Raw genomic sequence first — 22,500 nt, 5'->3', positions numbered from 1 at the left:
TGGGCTGAGGAGAGCTGCAGCTAGCACAGGAGGGGGCTGGACGGTCCAGATCCCCATACTCCACCTGGGGAGAGAGGGTCATTTTAACTATTTGTTTTATTATACATTTTTCTATTTGTAGTTATTTTTGTCTGACCATTTTAAAAACACACGTGTGCAAAAACAAAACAATAGAAAATTACACAACAAGGTGAAAGACCATTGTGGTCACAAACAAACCTTAACATGCAGGTATATCATCTGCTGTTCACACAGCATAACCCAAGACACACACACCTGTACCCCTCATACTGTCCCCGTCAGTCCCCTCCATCCCTCCAGCACCATGTACTACCGTACCCATAATGCCCCTCTCCTCTCCAAAACCACTGCCCACCTGTGCCATGAGAGCAGCCACCTCCAGAGCCAGCTCCTTGTTGACAGGGAAGTGTCCCTGGTGGACCTCGTCATTCACCTGGTAGGTCAGCAGGAGGCGCTCACGCTCTGTCTCTCCTTTAGCCTGGGCCCGGAAACACAACCTACACAACAGACGTCACACTGGTCAACGCATGATGTCAGCAGCTGGTCTTCATCTCTATGGATGGAGTCAACTAAAACAAGGTCAATCCTACCTGCTCTTGTACATCAGACGGACGATGCGTGTGCCCTCGTATTTCCCAGGATGCAGTTCTTTCAGGGCCTGTTCCCACTTGGAGATGACATCACAGATCTGTTGGCAGGGGTGAGAGGTCAGTCAGTTAACAGGCAGACCCTGGTCCCTCGTACATTATTCCCTAATTATTCACTAACACGTGAGGTTGTGTGTGCTGCAATCCATGGCCAGCTACAGTCATGAGCGAGTGTTGGTCCACACGTACTTTGACGCTGGGCTGCAGGCAGTGCTCCAGGTCTCTCGCTGAGGGGTCGTCAGTGAAGAGAGCGAAGCCTGACAGGTGTGGTTTCCTCATGCCCACCCTCTGGGTCAGGGTGCTCAGGAACTCGTCTACTGTGGTGGAGCCATCGAAGCCTACCACCTAAAGGACAGGTAGGACGGGATGGGGGTCACTGAGACATGGCATGAATGACAAGTGTGTGTGAATGTGTGTGACTCTGTGGTTGTGTGTGTGTTTGTGTGCATGCGGATGTGTGATTGTGTGGGTGTGTGTGTGTGTGTTTGTGTGCATGCGGATGTGTGATTGTGTGGGTATGTGTGTGTGTGTTTGTGTGCATGCGGATGTGTGATTGTGTGGGTGTGTGGGTGGAGGAACTATTGAACCCCACCACCTAGGAGACAGGACTGGACAGGAGGGCTCACTGAAAAAGTATTACTGAAATGTGTCTGTGTTACCTGGTAGGTGTGTGTCTGTGTTAATTGGTAGGTTAGTGGGTGTGGGTTACCTGGTAGATTAGTGTGTCTGTGTTACCTGGTAGGTTAGTGTGTCTGTGTTACCTGGTAGGTGAGTGCCTGTGTTACCTGGTAGGTTAGTGTGTCTGTGTTACCTGGTAGGTGAGTGTGTGTGGGTTACCTGGTAGGTGTGTCTGTGTTGCCTGGTAGGTGTGTCTGTGTTACTTGGTAAGTTAGTGTGTCTGTGTTACCTGGTAGGTTAGTGTGTCTGTGTTACCTGGTAGGTGAGTGTCTGTGTTACCTGGTAGGTGAGTTTGCTGGGTTACCGGGTAGGTGTGTCTGTGTTACCTGGTAGGTGAGTGTGTCTGTGTTACCTGGTAGGTGAGTGTGTCTGCGTTACCTGGTAGGTTAGTGTGTCTGTGTTTCTTCATAGGTAAGTGTGTCTGTGTTATCTTGTAGGTGTATGTCTGTGTTACCTGGTAGGTTAGTGTGTCTGTATTACCTGGTAGGTGAGTGTGTGTGGGTTACCTGGTAGGTGTGTGTCTGTGTTAGCTGGTAGGTGAATGTGTGCGTACATGTGTGTTACCTGGTAGGTGATGTTCATAAAGTGGACAGGGATGCTGAAGGGTAGTGAGTGGTGGTAAGGGTTCCTCAGCAGGATAGACAGGACCTCCATACGTGATGGTTTTGCCTCTCTCTCTCCATTCTGCAGGGTACGCTCTACAGACCTCTGACAGTACACAGCATACTTCCCCACCTCACTCCTACACACATGGAGACAGAGAGATGCAGAGAGACAGAGTGTGTGAGAGAGATACAGAGAGAGAGAGAGCGAGAGACAGCCGGACAGACAGACAGAGAGAAAGAGAGAGAGAGAGAGGGGGGGGGGGGGGGGGGGGTCATCATTGTGAAGGTTTGATGTTTTCTGCTCAGGAAAGTCAGGATGGTGTGTGTGTACCTGGGGTCTGCATGACGCTGCAGATACTGTCTGAGGTACCACAGGAAGTGTTGCTGAGGCAGAAAGAGAGCCACACACACAGCCAACAGCTGCCAGCACTGAGGAGAGGACAGACAGACAGGCAGACAGACAGACAGACAGACAGACAGGCAGATCACTACAATGTAAACAATACCTGAGAAAAAAACGAACTATGACAGGTAACACAACATCCCTAGATACAAAGTGATAAGTGGGAGGAATAAACAATAACGTTGAACCTCCCTCCTTGCTTCTGAAAGACCAGCTGTTATTGTAGTCATATTACTCATACCTATTGAATCCTCTCAGATCTCCACAAGTGCTTAGGGGGTAACGACTTGGGGGTAGGGACTAGGTGGTAGGGACTAGGAGGTAGGGACTAGGGGGTAATTTCAGCTTCAGGGCCAGGCTTATACGGACATGAGTGAGGGAGGAGTTGAGGTGTGTAATGTACCTGAGTGAGGGAGGAGTTGAGGTGTGTAATGTACCTGAGTGAGGGAGGAGTTGAGGTGTGTAACGTACCTGAGTGAGGGAGGAGTTGAGGTGTGTAACGTACCTGAGTGAGGGAGGAATTGAGTTGTGTAATGTACCTGAGTGAGGGAGGGTGTTGAGGTGTGTAACATACCTGAGTGAGGGAGGAGTTGAGGTGTGTAACATACCTGAGTGATGGAGGAGTTGAGGTGTGTAATGTAGCTGAGTGAGGGAGGACTTGAGGTGTGTAACATACCTGAGTGAGGGAGGAGTTGAGGTGTGTAATGTACTTGAGTGAGGGAAGAGTTGAGGTGTGTAACGTACCTGAGTGAGGGAGGAGTTGTGTGGTGTGTAACGTACCTGAGTGAGGGAGGAGTTGTGTGGTGTGTAACGTACCTGAGTCAGGGAGGAGTTGGGGTGTGTAACGTACCTGAGTGAGGGAGGAGTTGTGTGGTGTGTAACGTACCTGAGTGAGGGAGGAGTTGTGTGGTGTGTAACGTACCTGAGTCAGGGAGGAGTTGGGGTGTGTAACATACCTGAGTGAGGGAGGAGTTGAGGTGTGTAACGTACCTGAGTGAGGGAAGAGTTGAGGTGTGTAACGTACCTGAGTGAGGGAGGAGTTGTGTGGTGTGTAACGTACCTGAGTGAGGGAGGAGTTGTGTGGTGTGTAACGTACCTGAGTCAGGGAGGAGTTGGGGTGTGTAACATACCTGAGTGAGGGAGGAGTTGAGGTGTGTAACGTACCTGAGTGAGGGAGGAGTTGTGTGGTGTGTAACGTACCTGAGTGAGGGAGGAGTTGTCTGGTGTGTAACGTACCTGAGTGAGGGAGGAGTTGTGTGGTGTGTAACGTACCTGAGTGAGGGAGGAGTTGTGTGGTGTGTAACGTACCTGAGTGAGGGAGGAATTGCGGTGTGTAACGTACCTGAGTGAGGGAGGAGTTGTGTGGTGTGTAACGTACCTGAGTGAGGGAGGAGTTGTGAGGTGTGTAACGTACCTGAGTGAGGGAGGAGTTGTGTGGTGTGTAACGTACCTGAGTGAGGGAGGAGTTGTGAGTTGTGTAACTTACCTGAGTGAGGGAGGAGTTGAGGTGTGTAACGTACCTGAGTGAGGGAGGAGTTGTGTGGTGTGTAACGTACCTGAGTGAGGGAGGAGTTGAGGTGTGTAACGTACCTGAGTGAGGGAGGAGTTGTGTGGTGTGTAACGTACCTGAGTGAGGGAGGAGTTGTGTGGTGTGTAACGTACCTGAGTGAGGGAGGAGTTGTGTGGTGTGCGGCGGTTGGTCTGTTTAATCAGCTGACAGTACATCTCGTTCTGGAGCTCTGGGTGCGTCAGACACACCTGCAATGCATTCTGGGCCAGGGACATGTGGTAGTCAATGGAGGGAGACTCCACCAGTACGTTGATGAACAGCTGACAGGACTGAAGAAAGGAAGGATGAAAGAGGGAAGGTTTTACCTGTTATTTATTGTTTTATTTTTTTATTTCACCTTTATTTAACCAGGTAGGCTAGTTGAGAACAAGTTCTCATTTACAACTGCGACCTGGCCAAGATAAAGCATAGCAGTGTGAACTGACAACACAGAGTTACACATGGAGTGAACAATTAACAAGTCAATAACACAGTAGAAAAAAAAAGAGAGTCTATATACATTGTGTGCAAAAGGCATGAGGAGGTAGGCGAATAATTACAATTTAGCAGATTAACACTGGAGTGATAAATGATCAGATGGTCATGTACAGGTAGATATACTGGTGTGCAAAAGAGCAGAAAAGTAAATAAATATAAACAGTATGGGGATGAGGTAGGTAAATTGGGTGGGCTATTTACCTATAGACTATGTACAGCTGCAGCGATCGGTTAGCTGCTCAGATAGCAGATGTTTGAAGTTGGTGAGGGAGATAAAAGTCTCCAACTTCAGCGATTTTTGCAATTCGTTCCAGTCACAGGCAGCAGAGAACTGGAACGAAAGGCGGCCAAATGAGGTGTTGGCTTTAGGGATGATCAATGAGATACACCTGCTGGAGCGCGTGCTACGGGTGGGTGTTGCCATCGTGACCAGTGAACTAAGATAAGGCGGAGCTTTACCTAGCATGGACTTGTAGATGACCTGGAGCCAGTGGGTCTGGCGACGAATATGTAGCGAGGGCCAGCCGACTAGAGCGTACAGGTCGCAGTGGTGGGTGGTGTAAGGTGCTTTAGTAACAAAACGGATGGCACTGTGATAAACTGCATCCAGTTTGCTGAGTAGAGAATTGGAAGCAATTTTGTAGATGACATCGCCGAAGTCGAGGATCGGTAGGATAGTCAGTTTTACTAGGGTAAGTTGGGCGGCGTGAGTGAAGGAGGCTTTGTTGCGGAATAGAAAGCAGACTCTAGATTTGATTTTAGATTGGAGATGTTTGATATGAGGCTGGAAGGAGAGTTTACAGTCTAGCCAGACACGTAGGTACTTATAGATGTCCACATATTCTAGGTCGGAACCATCCAGGGTGGTGATGCTAGTCAGGCGTGCGGGTGCAGGCAGCGAACGGTTGAAAATCATTTGGTTTTACTAGCGTTTAAGAGCAGTTGGAGGCCACGGAAGGAGTGTTGTATGGCGTTGAAGCTCGTTTGGAGGTTAGATAGCACAGTGTCCAAGGAAGGGCCGGAAGTATACAGAATGGTGTCGTCTGCATAGAGGTGGATCAGGGAATCGCCCGCAGCAAGAGCAACATCATTGATATATACAGAGAAAAGAGTCGGCCCGAGAATTGAACCCTGTGGCACCCCCATAGAGACTGCCAGAGGACCGGACAACATGCTCTCCGATTTGACACACTGAACTCTGTCTGCAAAGTAGTTGGTGAACCAGGCAAGGCAGTCATTAGAAAAACCAGGGCTACTGAGTCTGCCGATAAGAATATGGTGATTGACAGAGTCGAAAGCCTTGGCCAGGTCGATGAAGACGGCTGCACAGTACTGTCTTTTATCGATGGCGGTTATGATATCGTTTAGTACCTTGAGCGTGGCTGAGGTGCACCCGTGACCGGCTCGGAAACCAGATTGCACAGCAGAGAAGGTACGGTGGGATTCGAGATGGTCAGTGACCTGTTTGTTGACTTGGCTTTCAAAGACCTTAGATAGGCAGGGCAGGATGGATATAGGTCTGTAACAGTTTGGGTCCAGGGTGTCTCCCCCTTTGAAGAGGGGGATGACTGCGGCAGCTTTCCAATCCTTGGGGATCTCAGACGATATGAAAGAGAGGTTGAACAGGCTGGTAATAGGGGTTGTGACAATGGTGGCGGATAGTTTCAGAAATAGAGGGTCCAGATTGTCAAGCCCAGCTGACTTGTACGGGTCCAGGTTTTGCAGCTTTTTCAGAACATCTGCTACCTGCAATGATCGTGATATATGTTGAGAAACAATAGAAGCAGCATGTTCATGGGGATCAGTTTAAGCAAGGGGCTGATCACTAGTCTTGATCACATGATCACTAGTCTTGATCACATGATCACTAGTCTTGATCACATGATCACCAGTCTTGATCACATGATCACTAGTCTTGATCACATGATCACTAGTCTTGATCACATAATCACTAGTCTTGATCACATAATCACTAGTCCTGATCACATAATCACTAGTCCTGATCACATAATCACTAGTCTTGATCACACAATCACTAGTCTTGATCACATGATCACTAGTCTTGATCACATGATCACTGGTCTTGATCACATACAGAGTAATCACTGTAATCACTTGATCATATAATCACTAGTCTTGATCACATAATCACTAGTCTAGTCTTGATCACATAATCACTAGTCTAGTCTTGATCACATAATCACTAGTCTTGATCACACGATCACAAGTCTTGATCACATCACCACTAGTCTTGATCACATAATCACTAGTCTTGATCACATAATCACTAGTCTAGTCTTGATCACATGATCACTAGTCTAGTCTTGATCACATAATCACTAGTCTTGGTCACATAATCACTAATCTAGTCTTGATCACATAATCACTCGTCTTGATCACATAATCACTAGTCTTGATCCCATAATCACTAGTCTTGATCACTTTTGGGTGTGAGAAAAGCGCTTTAATTAAATAAATTAATATAATGAGTTGTTATTTCGGATGTATTTGATGTATTTGAAGGTTGATTTGTAGATCAGTGGCTCTGTGCAGTCAGAGTGCAATGTAGTCAATCAGTCTTTAAGGAGCTCAATGTAGTCAATCAGTCTTTAACGAGCTCAATGTAGTCAATCAATCTTTAACGAGCTCAATGTAGTCAATCAGTCTTTAACGAGCTCAATGTAGTCAATCAATCTTTAACGAGCTCAATGTAGTCAATCAATCTTTAACGAGCTCAATGTAGTCAATCAATCTTTAACGAGCTCAATGTAGTCAATCAGTCTTTAACGAGCTCAATGTAGTCAATCAATCTTTAACGAGCTCAATGTAGTCAATCAATCTTTAACGAGCTCAATGTAGTCAATCAGTCTTTAACGAGCTCAATGTAGTCAATCAATCTTTAACGAGCTCAATGTAGTCAATCAATCTTTAACGAGCTCAATGTAGTCAATCAATCTTTAACGAGCTCAATGTAGTCAATCAGTCTTTAACGAGCTCAATGTAGTCAATCAATCTTTAACGAGCTCAATGTAGTCAATCAATCTTTAACGAGCTCAATGTAGTCAATCAATCTTTAACGAGCTCAATGTAGTCAATCAGTCTTTAACGAGCTCAATGTAGTCAATCAATCTTTAACGAGCTCAATGTAGTCAATCAATCTTTAACGAGCTCAATGTAGTCAATCAGTCTTTAACGAGCTCAATGTAGTCAATCAATCTTTAACGAGCTCAATGTAGTCAATCAATCTTTAACGAGCTCAATGTAGTCAATCAGTCTTTAACGAGCTCAATGTAGTCAATCAATCTTTAACGAGCTCAATGTAGTTAATCAATCTTTAACAAGCTCAATGTAGTCAATCAATCTTTAACGAGCTCAATGTAGTCAATCAGTCTTTAACGAGCTCAATGTAGTCAATCAATCTTTAACGAGCTCAATGTAGTCAATCAATCTTTAACGAGCTCAATGTAGTCAATCAGTCTTTAACGAGCTCAATGTAGTCAATCAATCTTTAACGAGCTCAATGTAGTCAATCAATCTTTAACGAGCTCAATGTAGTCAATCAATCTTTAACGAGCTCAATGTAGTCAATCAATCTTTAACGAGCTCAATGTAGTCAATCAGTCTTTAACGAGCTCAATGTAGTCAATCAGTCTTTAACGAGCTCAAGCCATGTCAGTGTTATACCTGTTTACAACCAGAAGGTGGAGGCCAACATACATAGAGATAGAGTTCCAAGTTGTATTAGTCGTATTTACGGGATACACATGGCATAAACCGTCCAACTAAATGTTTACTTACATGTTTGTTCTTGACAATACAACAACCATGAGGTATAATAAAAGGTAAGATTATTAACATAAAGTAAATTATGTTCGTATTGTAGACCACCCCTCAAACAGAGCTATAGTAATGAAAGTCCGGACCTGGCCATTCTGCCGCCCTCCTCATATAACCCCGCAAAACTAGAATAGTCCCCGTAAGCAAAATGACGTTGAAAATACATATTTTACCCGAATGTTGAAATTAAGTTAATTTTCAGTTCTGAATGAAGGTCCAAAAATACATAATTTATAGACGTCGATGTTTGAATTAAATCAAGACCGGTCCAGACCGAACAAAATCTTTACCTAAAATATATGTCTATGATTGGTTAAGATTTACATCTGTGGACGTGGAAATCAAGGCTTACAACTTACATCTGGCAAATGTTTAACAACCATACCTGGTGCAAAAAGACTCATTTATTATTAAGACACTATTCACAGTAGTCTTAATTCACATTCTTTTCAAACCCGTACGCATGTCCAAAATAACTAGTAGCATTGGGTTTACTTGATAGCTACCTACACAAATAGCTAGCTAGAACAAAGTGTTAATAAGATATTCATTTAAAAAGATTAAAAGCAATACAGGACCAAAAAAGACATCCAAATGACGTCGCCGTCGGCCTGTGCTTACTGGGGTGGATCCTACAGTGTCAGCCACAGTGGAATGCAGCCGTTGTTGTGGAATTGTCAGATTACTTGTTAGATATTAATGCATTGTCGGAACTAGAAGCACAAGCATTTCGCTACATTCGCATTAACATCTGCTAACCATGTGTATGTGACCAATAAAATTTGATTTGAATGTTATGTGGAATGACTATTGTTTGTTAATTAAACAGGAAACAGGAAACGGACAGCGGTTGTGAGCAGCTTGATTGTCCATTCCATATGGTCCATTTGACTTTGACCTGTCCTGTTTTTAGGACATGTTGTTTTTTAACATGGCAGCTTCTTTATTGGGCACCATTTAGGTTAGGCTATGTGATCGGAGAAACCTGCATGATGTAAAAAGTGTCTGTCTCATTACATTGTCATTACATTATATCTCCAGCCTGTCGGCTACAGAAAAGGCCACATACTCTTTCTACCATATCCTATACCTATATGATTTATGTTAGACCATTTTTTTGACAGAACGTTGGTGGAGCGCTGCAGAGATGCACCTCTCCAACAGAACCCTGGAGAGGCACACTGGGAATGGACAAGATTGATATTTTGCGCCCCTGCCTTTGACAAAGTAGGCACTGCCTATCAAAAGGTGCCATTGGCGCTCACCTAAAAAGCCCATATGCCACTGGTTTAGAGAAATGGTCATTGTTCTTGGGCAGAATGATGTGAGTTTTTTTTGTGTTGATTCATGTGTCGGTCAGTTTGGCTGGGAAAACGCCACCCATGTCAATCTGCTGTCATAGGCAGCCACCTAATCCTAACTAATGGGCGGCCCGGCCCAGCATGCACAAACTTCAATGTGTTTCCTACTTGGAAACACATTCCAAGTTTAACAGGTTCATCCAAGTCAGGAGGAAAACTAGTCTGTCACTGCTTGACGGGAACAGGAAAATGTTAGTAGGATTAAGGCTCTGTATCAATACTGTGTCATGACATCTCACTAACACAGCCCTGTCACATCAGGGACTATATGTCCCTGTCTGTCTCACTCCCTGTCCCCGTCCCTGTCTGTCTCACTCCCCATCCCATCCCCGTCTGTCTCACTCCATGTCCCCGTCCCTGTCTGTCTCACTCCCCATCCCATCCCTGTCTGTCTCACTCCATGTCCCCGTCCCTGTCTGTCTCACTCCCCATCCCATCCCTGTCTGTCTCACTCCCTGTCCAATCCCTGTCTGTCTCACTCCCCATCCCATCCCTGTCTGTCTCACTCCCCATCCCATCCCTGTCTGTCTCACTCCCCATCCCATCCCTGTCTGTCTCACTCCCCATCCCATCCCTGTCTGTCTCACTCCCCATCCAATCCCTGTCTGTCTCACTCCCCATCCCATCCCTGTCTTTGTCTCACTCCATGTCCCCGTCCCTGTCTGTCTCACTCCCCATCCCATCCGTGTCTGTCTCACTCCCTGTCCCCGTCCTTGTCTGTCTCACTCCCCATCCAATCCCTGTCTGTCTCACTCGCCATCCCATCCCTGTCTGTCTCACTCCCCATCCAATCCCTGTCTTCGTCTCACTCCATGTCCCCGTCCCTGTCTGTCTCACTCCCCATCCCATCCCTATCTGTCTCACTCCCCATCCCATCCCTGTCTTCGTCTCACTCCATGTCCCCGTCCCTGTCTGTCTCACTCCCCATCCCATCCCTGTCTGTCTCACTCCATGTCCTTGTCCCTGTCTGTCTCACTCCCCATCCCATCCCTGTCTGTCTCACTCCATGACCCGTCCCTGTTTTTGTCTCACTCCCTGTCCCCGTCCCTGTCTGTCTCACTCCCCATCCCTGTCTTTCACACTCTCCATCCCATCCCTGTCTGTCTCACTCCCCATCCTTGTCTTTCACACTCTCCGTCCCATCCCTGTCTGTCTCACTCCCCATCTCTGTCTTTCACACTCTCCATCCCATCCCTGTCTGTCTCACACCCCATCCCATCCCTGTCTGTCACACTCCCCATCCCATCCCTGTCTGTCTCACTCCCCATCCCATCCCTGTCTTTGTCTCACTCCATGTCCCCGTCCCTGTCTGTCTCACTCCATGTCCCTGTCCCTGTCGTTCTGTCTCACTCCCCATCCCATTCCTGTCTGTCTCACTCCCCATTCCATCCCTGTCTTTGTCTCACTCCCTGTCCCCGTCCCTGTCTGTCTCACTACCCATCCCATCCCTGTCTGTCTCACTCGCTGTCCCTGTCTGTCTCACTCCCAATCCCATCCCTGTCTGTCTCACTCCCAATCCCATCCCTGTCTGTCTCACTCCCTATCCCACTCCTTATCCCTGTCTGTCTCACTCCCAATCCCATCCCTGTCTGTCCCACTCCCTGTCCGTATCCCTGTCCCACTCCCTGTCCGTATCCCTGTCCCACTCCCTTTCCGTATCCCTGTCCCAGTCCCTATCCCTGTCCCTATCCCTGTCCCACTCCCTGTCCCTGTCCCACTCCCTATCCCTGTCCCACTCCCTATCCCTGTCCCACTCCCTGTCCCTGTCCCACTCCCTATCCCTGTCCCACTCCCTATCCCTGTCCCACTCCCTGTCCCTATCCCTGTCCCAGTCCCTATCCCATCCCTGTCTGTCTCACACCCAATCCCATCCCTGTCTGTCTCACTCCCTATCCCACTCCTTATCCCTGTCTGTCTCACTCCCAATCCCATCCCTGTCTGTCCCACTCCCTGTCCGTATCCCTGTCCCACTCCCTGTCCGTATCCCTGTCCCACTCCCTGTCCGTATCCCTGTCCCAGTCCCTATCCCTGTCCCTATCCCTGTCCCACTCCCTGTCCCTGTCCCACTCCCTATCCCTGTCCCATTCCCTATCCCTGTCCCACTCCCTGTCCCACTCCCTATCCCTGTCCCTATCCCTGTCCCACTCCCTATCCCTGTCCCACTCCCTGTCCCTATCCCTGTCCCAGTCCCTATCCCTGTCCCAGTCCCTATCCCTGTCCCTCTCCCTGTCCCACTCCCTATCCCTGTCCCATTCCCTGTCCCAGTCCCTATCCCTGTCCCTATCCCTGTCCCTCTCCCTGTCCCACTACCTGCCCCTGTCTTCCACACTTCTAATGAGCCTCCGAGGCTTTGATCTGTGAGTGGCGGTAGGGTGGAGGGGCATGGAGCATATCCAAGAGGAGAGGGGGGTGATGGACAGAGAAGGGGAAGCCCCTAACAGACAGACAGGCTGGGGGTCTCCGTCAGATCAGCAGACAGGAGAAGAGAAAGACACAGGGATTTGAAGAAATACAAAGGAAGAGTAAGTAATGAAGGGACCGACCTTGAAGAGTTTGAGGGCTTCAGTCTGCAGAGCTTCAGAGGGTAGAGTGGTGAGAGGGGAGCGCAGGCCATCTTTACAGAAACAAAGAGACTCACTCCTCCACAACGCAGAGTCTGAGAGAAGACAGATAGACAGACAGACAGACAGACAGACAGACAGACAGACAGACAGGCAGGCAGACAGACACACAGACAGACAGACAGACAGACAGACAGACAGACAGACAGACAGACAGACAGACAGACAGACAGACAGACAGGCAGGCAAACAGACAGACACACAGACAGACAGACAGACAGACAGACAGACAGACAGACAGACAGACAGACAGACAGACAGACAGACAGACACACAGACAGACAGACAGACAGACACACAGACACACAGACAGACACACACACACAGATTGACCAGAAACAGACTTACTTGAGCACAGTCATTAACACTAACTGCAGATTGCAGACTGGATCAAGATATTTCAGTAGTCTGTCCTGGTTAATGTAACATGAAAGAGCTACTGACTGAATCTGAAACCTTATGTGATACAGTATAGCACCAGTCTGTTAACCACTAGTCTATCTTCAAGGCATTGCTAGACATTAACCTTCTCAAGTAGTGTACTTGTCTGTGGTGTTGACAGACAGACTGAGTTGAATGATTAGATGACTTACCTGGATCTCCCTCTACGTCTAAGAGGTTCCCGACCAGCTGCTCGTACTCTGTGCCCACCTTGAAGCTGGCACTGCTGCCTGCCGCGACTGTCAGGTGGTACAACCAGGTGTCCTGTACAGAAAGGATGGAGGAGATAATGGAAACAGGTAAGTCTGTGGGTTGTAACTTACAATTATGGGAAATGATGGGTGTTTGAATAAGTGTATTTTTAGAGTGCTGTACATTCACTTGGTGCCTATGAGCAGGTAGGTGGGGTGGGGTGGGGGGGTTATGGGTAGTTTAGTTTTAGAGTACTGTACCTTCTCTTGCTTGGTACCTATGAGCAAGTAGGTGAAGGGGTGTATGGGTAGTGTAGTTTTAGAGTGATGTACCTTCCCTTGCAGTGAGTGGGTATATGGGTAGTGTAGTTTAGGGGTGCTGTACCTTGTCTTGCAGTGAGGGGGTATATGGGTAGTGTAGTTTAGGGGTGCTGTACCTTGTCTTGCAGTGAGGGGGTATATGGGTATTGTAGTTTAGGGGTGCTGTACCTTGTCTTGCAGTGAGGGGGTATATGGGTAGTGTAGTTTAAGGGTGCTGTACCTTGTCTTGCAGTGAGGGGGTATATGGGTAGTGTAGTTTAGGGGTGCTGTACCTTGTCTTGCAGTGAGGGGGTATATGGGTAGTGTAGTTTAGGGGTGCTGTACCTTGTCTTGCAGTGAGGGGGTATATGGGTAGTGTAGTTTAGGGGTGCTGTACCTTCTCTTGCTTGGTCCCTATGAGCAGATAGGTGGGGCTTTGCTCTCTGGGGTGGACCACTAGGGTACAGTGAGATGACAAGAAGCCACGCCCACCGGCCTCGTAGTCCTCGTCAGAGTCACATGACCTGTCCACCTCCTCCACCACCGCCTCACGCATCCGCAGCTGGCCTAGGGGGAGCTGAGAGGTGACAAACGCATACAGTATACACACACACACACACACACAGTTAGAGTGTGTGAATATAATATAATGATATTCAGTTATACTACAGATATAGACTGTCAACAGTAATGACACTGACATAATGAGGGTAAATTTAGGAGGAATTTTAACCTTGTCATCCTGGTTCCTGTAATAATAGAAGACCTTGCTGACCAGAGAGCACCATACCAGCTTAGAGTGGCCATGCTTCACCTGGAGGAGAGAGACAGAGTGTGAGAGAAAGAGAAGAGAGAGAGGGAGAGCGAGAGACAGAGAAGAGAGACAGAGAAGAGAGAGAGAGAGTGAGAGAGAGTGCGTGAAAGAGATAGAGAGAGACAGAGGAGAATGTGTGAGGTTTATAGATTCAATACCACTCAGACTGTATATAATATTTCTAATTTGAACAGCAGGCTGCAGTAGAGAGTGGATGTGTGTGGACTACTGGCTTCATCTCATGACTCATAATCCTGGCTGTACATCTCTTCATCAGGGTCGAAGGTCAAATATGCAGAGAGAGAGGTAGTGAACCAACTCCATCACTCCAGAGTTCTGAGATGCATAACGTTATAGTGTAGAGATCGAAGCCTCTTTACAGATAGTTGAACTGTCAGTCAGTCATCACACACCTCTGTGATCTAGGGGTCTCCTAGCCCCAGTCTCAACCATACTGACAGACACACCTCTGTGATCTAGGGGTCTCCTAGCCCCAGTCTCAACCATACTGACAGACACACCTCTGTGATCTAGGGGTCTCCTAGCCCCAGTCTTAAACATACTGACAGACACACCTCTGTGATCTAGGGGTCTCCTAGCCCCAGTCTCAACCATACTGACAGACACACTTCTGTGATCTAGGGGTCTCCTAGCCCCAGTCTCAACCATACTGACAGACACACCTCTGTGATCTAGGGGTCTCCTAGCCCCAGTCTCAACCATACTGACAGACACACCTCTGTGATCTAGGGGTCTCCTAGCCCCAGTCTTAAACATACTGACAGACACACCTCTGTGATCTAGGGGTCTCCTAGCCCCAGTCTCAACCATACTGACAGACACACTTCTGTGATCTAGGGGTCTCCTAGCCCCAGTCTCAACCATACTGACAGACACACCTCTGTGATCTAGGGGGCTCCTAGCCCCAGTCTCCACCATACTGACAGACACACCTCTGTGATCTAGGGGTCTCCTAGCCCCAGTCTCAACCATACTGACAGACACACCTCTGTGATCTAGGGGTCTCCTAGCCCCAGTCTTAAACATACTGACAGACACACCTCTGTGATCTAGGGGTCTCCTAGCCCCAGTCTCCACCATACTGACAGACACACCTCTGTGATCTAGGGGTCTCCTAGCCCCAGTCTCAACCATACTGACAGACACACCTCTGTGATCTAGGGGTCTCCTAGCCCCAGTCTTAAACATACTGACAGACACACCTCTGTGATCTAGGGGTCTCCTAGCCCCAGTCTCCACCATACTGACAGACACACCTCTGTGATCTAGGGGTCTCCTAGCCCCAGTCTCAACCATACTGACAGACACACCTCTGCGATCAAGGGGTCTCCTAGCCCCAGTCTCAACCATACTGACAGACACAGCTCTGTGATCTAGGGGTCTCCTAGCCCCAGTCTCAACCATACTGACAGACACAGCTCTGTGATCTAGGGGTCTCCTAGCCCCAGTCTCCACCATACTGACAGACACACCTCTGTGATCTAGGGGTCTCCTAGCCCCAGTCTCCACCATACTGACAGACACACCTCTGTGATCTAGGGGTCTCCTAGCCCCAGTCTCAACCATACTGACAGACACACCTCTGTAGAGAAGGGGGGCTATCACTCAAACATCATCATCCCCTGATCAATAAGGGGTCCTAATTCTAGCCGTGTCACATCGTGAATTAGCTGTCCAAGAATCTGCCTGAAGTGAAAGCCTTCCGCCAATCTGAGACAGTCACTTTTTCTTACAGTGGGAAGAATGGCTAGTTTAAACTTTACGGTGTCCTAATAAGAAACATATTGTTGATATAATAGATATTGGGTGAGAATAGCTGTATTTTTGTATTGCCTTTGTAATAAGAGTTGTCCTTCCATTAAATAGGCAAGTTAAAAGTTTCCATTAAAACTGTGTTTTGGGGGCCTGGCGCAGCGGTCTAAGGCACTGCATTGCTGTACTTGAGGCGCCACTACAGACCCGGGTTCGATCCCAGGCTGTGTCACAGCTGGGAGATCCAATTGGCCGAGCTTCGTCCAGGTTAGGGGAGGGTTTGGCCGGCTGGGATTTCCTTGTCCCATCTCAATCATTATGTGATCAAGATAAGCACTTCTGTACCTCGTCTTGCTAAGGCCAATCACCCTAAACATGTTGTCTGTTTCTCATCTCCATGACCCTCATCTCTTAGGCCCAGTCCAGTGACCCCTGACCTTAGTGAGTCAGTGACCCCTGACCTTAGTGAGCCAGCCCCTCACGGTAGGTTTGGCGGTGGTGGTCTCCATGGCGATGGGGCTGCTGGCTTGGACTTTGAAGATGTTCTGTAGAACTCTGATCCACTCCTCCAAGATGTTGGGAGAGTCAGCCGTCAGGAAGAATGTCTTCTTCTCTGTTATCAACTGATTAGAGCAGGAGAAGATTAGAACAGGAGAAGATTAGAGCAGGAGAAGATTAGAACAGGAGAAGATTAGAACAGGAGAAGATTAGAACAGGAGAAGATTACAACAGGAGAAGATTAGAACAGGAGAAGATTAGAGCAGGAGAAGATTAGAACAGGAGAAGATTAGAACAGGAGAATATTAGAACAGGAGAATATTAGAACAGGAGAAGATTAGAACAGGAGAATATTAGAACAGGAGATTAGAACAGGAGAAGATTAGAACAGGAGAAGATTAGAACAGGAGAATATTAGAACAGGAGAAGATTAGAACAGGAGAAGATTACAACAGGAGAAGATTAGAACAGGAGAAGATTAGAGCAGGAGAAGATTAGAGCAGGAGAAGATTAGAACAGGAGAAGATTAGAACAGGAGAATATTAGAACAGGAGAAGATTAGAACAGGAGAAGATTACAACAGGAGAAGATTAGAACAGGAGAAGATTAGAACAGGAGAAGATTAGAGCAGGAGAATATTAGAACAGGAGAAGATTAGAACAGGAGAAGATTAGAACAGGAGAAGATTACAACAGGAGAAGATTAGAACAGGAGAAGATTAGAGCAGGAGAAGATTAGAACAGGAGAAGATTAGAACAGGAGAAGATTAGAACAGGAGAAGATTAGAACAGGAGAAGATTAGAGCAGGAGAAGATTAGAACAGGAGAAGATTAGAACAGGAGAAGATTAGAACAGGAGAAGATTAGAACAGGAGAAGATTAGAACAGGAGAAGATTAGAGCAGGAGAAGATTAGAACAGGAGAAGATTAGAACAGGAGAAGATTAGAACAGGAGAAGTTTAGAACAGGAGAAGATTAAAGCAGGAGAATATTAGAGCAGGAGAATATTAGAACAGGAGAAGATTAGAACAGGAGAAGATTAGAACAGGAGAAGATTAGAACAGGAGAACAGAAATGCAGGGTGAATACATGCCTGTAAAGACAGGCAGGTAGGGACAGACACATGCACGTATGCAAGAACACACACACACTCTGAGTGGGCAGCGATAGCATCCCCAGGTTAGTAGAGATGAGTATCAGCTGCAGAAGACAACATTCCATACCTGACAATCTCTCTTTTTTACCCAGTTTGGTGCTAGGGATGGGAGGGCAGGATATGTGTGCATGTGTGTGTGCGAGTGTGTGTGTACTGGTAATCCCAGAACCCACAACCAAATGTTGCGTGTGCTAACAAACTACCTAACTCAATTGACTTCTGGGGGTGAAAGTGGCTGAACTAGCAGTAACAGTAGATTAAACCCCTCTTCCCCAGTGGAGGCTGCTGAGGGGAGGACGGTTCATAATAATGGCCTGAATGGAGTCGTTATCAAGCACATAGAAACCACATGTTTGATGTGTTTGACTCCATTCCAGCCATTATTATGAGCCGTCTTCCCCTCAGCAGCCTCCACTGGTCATCACTGTCACTCACCTGGAAGGTCTGTGCTCCTTCTCCACGGGCGATACGACAGGAAGAGTTCAGCTCCATCTGACCCTGAGGCTTCCGTATCACATCGCTCTGAAAGACCAGGACAAAGACCATAGGAAGGAGTAGGCATTACAGAATAAACCATGGCTCTCCAACCGTGTTCCTGGAGAAATACCCTCCTGTGCGTTTTCCAACCAACCCCAGTTGTACTGATTCAGCCGTAGACTTAGATAGATCCTGGTCCCATGATGGCATCTGTGAGAGCACGGGCAGCGCCATTGAGCCCATCTCCATTTTGAAGTAGTCCATTTTCTTCTTCTACTACTTCTATGAGTTGGTAAACAAACTGAAAGGGTGCATACTGCCACATGGAGTGTGTTTTCTGAACAGGTATAAAGCCCAGGGTGGTAATTTCCTGCCACTGTAATAATTCTGTCAGAGAAGACAGTGATCAAGACGACAGTGACGACTCGTGGAGACTCACCGGAGACTTGTAGTAGAAGATCTCTCCATTCCTCAGGATGAACCAGCGTCTCTTCCAGGCTTTAACCTGACTGCCCATCTTCAGCAGGTAGCCTGACTTCTCCAGCATCTCCTGTACATGGGGACACACACAGCACATGACTTACTTACCATTTTCACTGTCGTGCCAACCTCAACCATACTTTGCGGGCTTGGATAGTTTATTTTCACGTTGTCCTTTACAGCTGCTCAGTACAGCTGAATAGTCCTAGTGAATCTACAGTGAAGTAGAAGGGATCCTTGTATCTTATATTATATTGTGGCTAGTGCATGGTACTGTACTGCACCATATCGCACTGTAAATGGTCACTCACAGGCTCTCGCAGGCTCTCGCAGGAGTATGAAGATGTTCTCTGGACTTTGTGTTCTGGCTCAGAGTAGTCAGATTCCAGGGAGTAGGCGTCAGGAGGAATGGCGTAGTCACTTTCAGAGCTAATGGATGACATGGACACACCTGGAGGGATCAAAGGTCAGAAGTCCAAATAGGAACAGGTCATTCAGGTCTTATTTGCGCGTACCTTGTGTTATATGTTATATTGTACTTTTTAAAATGAGCAAAAAAAATGAATTGAAGTAAAGTAAACGCTCTCACCCCTCTTGACGGCACGGGGGCTCCCGGGGGTGCTGCCCTTCCTTTCTGGGCCCAGGGTGGAGGTCCTGAGGCTGGCCAGAGAGCCACTGTCATCCTCCGAACCAGAGTCATCATCATGCAGGGGCACACTGCTGATCTGAGTGGCTTTCTGCAGACAGACAGATGACACGTTTAGATATTCCTCAGCACATACCACAGTCCATAGGGAGTGGATATGTAATTGTCAGTTGGACACAGTTAGAGCTGCTGTAGAGTACGGTACTTACCCCTTTCAGTGTGGTATACACGGGTACAGTGATGTTCTTGTAAATCAGGTGAGTGAATGGTCCTGCGGCAGGGTACTGTGGTCTTCCTGCAGAAAACACGAGATGTTTCGGATGCAGCGAGATTTATAATTATAGTCTGTCTTACTGTGTGTAGGTCCTATCCTTTCATCACAGCAGATTAAAAAGCAGGGTTCTGCTCTAACACATCTCTTTAAAGAGCTCCTTAAAGCTTCCCAGATCACACCTGCACAGGTGTTACTTAGCCCCCTCAGATAGGAAGACATCAAAAGGAGTACTGACAGGCCCCATAATGTTCCACCACAGACACAGAGGGATTGATTCCTCGTGAGGAAACAAGGAACTGCAATTGAGATTCCTCCAGACAGTCCAATCCAACATCAGCATGGTAGGCAACTCACCTGGACCAGGACTTCTGGCTCCTGTGGTCATCTCCGATACTGTCATCCCTGACTTGGCCACAGCATAGATACGGCTCTCCTGTAGAGCACGTAGATCATTGTGTAAGCATGAGTGTGTGTATGTGTGTTTTATAACATTACTTTGACTGCTCACAACAACAGGAACACACACATACACAGATATGAGACTACGGCAAAGAGCACTCCACCAGCTCTCTCTCTCTCTCTCTGTCTTACCCAGGAGGGGAAGCGGTGCAGAGGCGGGGTGGGGGGTTTCAGAACCTCCGGATCCAGCAGTTCCAGACCCTCAGCCAACCCAACAAACGACACTCCTTCCTGGGGAGGACCCTCTGCCACCTCTACCACTCCCTCCATACTGTCAGGCAGCCCGTCATCTATATCTGTCTCCACCAGGAAGTGACTGCAGGTGGAGTGAGACGTAAGGCTCTGCAGGGTGCAAAGATGAAAGAAAAGAAGCATTTACTTCAACTACATCAACTGAGTGCAGACGGGTACCTTTTTATCGTTGTTATGTGACCGACTGTTGACTTGAAGCACACTCTCACTGTTTCTACACCACAGGATAGAGGTGAGCATGCTCACCCCTTTACCTGGGTGCTGGAAGCAGTCATGTCTATGGGGACGTTGAGGTGGTGCAGCCGGTCCACACCTCCAGGCTGGGGCTGACTGGGGACGTTGAGGTGGTGTAGCCGGTCCACACCTCCAGGCTGGGGCTGACTGGGGACGTTGAGGTGGTGCAGCCGGTCCACACCTCCAGGCTGGGGCTGACTGGGGACGTTGAGGTGGTGCAGCCGGTCCACACCTCCAGGCTGGGGCTGACTGGGGACGTTGAGGTGGTGCAGCCGGTCCACACCTCCAGGCTGGGGCTGACTGGGGACGTTGAGGTGGTGTAGCCGGTCCACACCTCCAGGCTGGGGCTGACTGTAGTGTTTCTTCAGCAGCTGGATGCTGTCACGTGGGGTCAGAGGGGTCCGCACCTGTTAGTTCACAAACAAAGATAGATTACATTATTGATTGACATTTGATTGATTGGCTGATTGATTGATGAGGTTCAAGTTCAACTAAGTTTACTGACTGATAACATCACGCTCCAGAGCAGCCATCACACATTGACACAGTCAAACAGTAAAAATAATTGTACGGCTTGTGTACAAATACAAGGAATGGAGAGAGAGTACCATAATTACAGGTGTAGAGGGCCACATTAATATATATATATATATATAAACTCAGCAAAAAAAGAAACGTCCCTTTTTCAGGACCCTGTCTTTCAAAGATCATTTGTAAAAATCCAAATAACTTCACTGATCTTCATTGTAAAGGGTTTAAACTCTGTTTCCCATGCTTGTTCAGTGAACCATAAACAATTAATGAACATGTACCTGTGGAACGATCGTTAAGACACTAACAGCTTACAGACGGTAGGCAATTAAGGTCACAGTTATGAAAACTGAGGACACTAAAGAGGCCTTTATACTGACTCTGAAAAACACCAAAAGAAAGATGCCCAGGGTCCCTGCTCATCTGCGTGAACGTGCCTTAGGCATGCTGCAAGGAGGCTTGAGGACTGCAGATGTGTCCAGGGCAATAAATTGCAATATCTGTACTATGAGACGCCTAAGACAGCGCTACAGGGATTCTGATACAGGGAATAAGCCATAAGACTGCTGAACAATTAATAAAATCGACACCGGACAATTTACATTGACCCCCCCACTTGTACACTGCTGCTACTCGCTGTTTATTGCCTATGCATAGTCACTTCACCCCCACCTACATGTACAAATGACCTCAACTAGCCTGTACCCCCACACACTGACTCGCTACCGGTGCCCCCTGTATGTAGCCTCGTTATTGTAATTCTTATTGTGTTACTTTTTATTATTACTTTTTATTTTAGTCTACTTGGTAAATATTTTCTAAACACTTCTTGAACTTCACTGTTGATTAAGGGCTTGTAAGTAAGGATTTCACGGTAAAGTCCTCACGTGTTATATTCGGCACGTGACAAATAAAGTTTGATTTGATTTGATTTTGATTTGAAACTTGTTTGGGACAAGAAACACGAGCAATGGACATTAGACCGGTGGAAATCTGTCCTTTGGTCTGATGAGTCCAAATTTTAGATTTGCCTTTTTTGTTTCATAGGCAGAGGAAGATGAGGAGGAGGAAGAGGAAGAGGAGGAAGAGTGGAGACGTTGGGAGCGGAACCTGCTGTTGAGCTCGTCCGAGGAGTGATCTCTGGGAGTAGCGCTACCTAGTGCTTGGTCCTGGCCTCCAGTGGTTAGAAAGTTCAAATTTATTCTTGTTTTTCTGCTTCTATAAAGCAAACTTTAACGGTTGGACTTGGCGACTCTCTCCAACTCATCCTCTTCTTGATGGCGTAAGAGTTAGAAGAACCCTTAGCAGCGTTGATCACCTTCTAGGCAGATTTCCTCTGTCTCGTGTCTGTGTTCTTTTGCCAATCTTAATATTTTATTTTTATTGGTCAGTCTGAGATATGGCTTTTTGTTTGCAACTCTGCCGAGAAGGCCAGCATCCCAGAGTTGCCTCTTCACTGTTGACGTTGAGACTGGTGTTTTGCGGGTACCATTTAATGAAGCTGCCAGTTGAGGACTTGTGAGGCGTCTGTTTCTCAAACTAGACACTCTAATGTACTTGTCCTCTTGCTCAGTTGTGCACTGTGGCCTCACACTCCTCTTTCTATTCTGGTTAGAACCAGTTTGCGCTGTTCTGTGTAGGGAGTAGAACACAGCGTTGTATGAGATCTTCAGTTTCTTGGCAATTTCTCACATGGAATAGCCTTCATTTCTCAGAATAAGAATAGACTGACGAGTTTCAGAAGTTCTTTGTTTC

The 22,500-nt window shown here is 47.3% G+C and overlaps 1 protein-coding gene across 4 annotated transcripts in view; it reads right to left on the bottom strand.

Moving 5' to 3' along the window:
- Positions 1-22,500, bottom strand: part of LOC110504234 (pleckstrin homology domain-containing family H member 1) — a 71,905-nt gene that overhangs the window by 23,720 nt on the left and 25,685 nt on the right. For 3 of the 4 annotated variants that reach the window (XM_036962700.1, XM_036962703.1, XM_036962701.1), the window contains exons 8-27: positions 20,235-20,621; positions 19,861-20,070; positions 19,624-19,702; positions 19,205-19,290; positions 18,939-19,086; positions 18,661-18,800; positions 18,309-18,419; positions 17,828-17,914; positions 16,201-16,362; positions 13,886-13,966; positions 13,550-13,729; positions 12,814-12,925; positions 12,143-12,255; positions 4,017-4,193; positions 2,283-2,380; positions 1,911-2,088; positions 858-1,013; positions 612-709; positions 377-518; positions 1-64 (exon numbers count right to left, since the gene is read on the bottom strand). The exon at positions 1-64 is cut by the window's left edge and continues 82 nt beyond it. In XM_036962700.1, coding sequence (XP_036818595.1) covers positions 1-64; positions 377-518; positions 612-709; positions 858-1,013; positions 1,911-2,088; positions 2,283-2,380; positions 4,017-4,193; positions 12,143-12,255; positions 12,814-12,925; positions 13,550-13,729; positions 13,886-13,966; positions 16,201-16,362; positions 17,828-17,914; positions 18,309-18,419; positions 18,661-18,800; positions 18,939-19,086; positions 19,205-19,290; positions 19,624-19,702; positions 19,861-20,070; positions 20,235-20,621 — 2,809 coding nt within the window. The remainder of the gene's footprint in view (positions 65-376; positions 519-611; positions 710-857; positions 1,014-1,910; positions 2,089-2,282; positions 2,381-4,016; positions 4,194-12,142; positions 12,256-12,813; positions 12,926-13,549; positions 13,730-13,885; positions 13,967-16,200; positions 16,363-17,827; positions 17,915-18,308; positions 18,420-18,660; positions 18,801-18,938; positions 19,087-19,204; positions 19,291-19,623; positions 19,703-19,860; positions 20,071-20,234; positions 20,622-22,500) is intronic. The other variant, XM_036962702.1, reaches the window with a different exon arrangement.

This window comes from Oncorhynchus mykiss, chromosome 25 (genome assembly GCF_013265735.2).
Source record: "Oncorhynchus mykiss isolate Arlee chromosome 25, USDA_OmykA_1.1, whole genome shotgun sequence".
NCBI classification, from domain to species: Eukaryota; Metazoa; Chordata; class Actinopteri; order Salmoniformes; family Salmonidae; genus Oncorhynchus; species Oncorhynchus mykiss.
The sequence above is the reverse complement of the archived record's forward strand: the minus strand, read 5'-3'. Positions and strand labels throughout refer to the sequence as shown.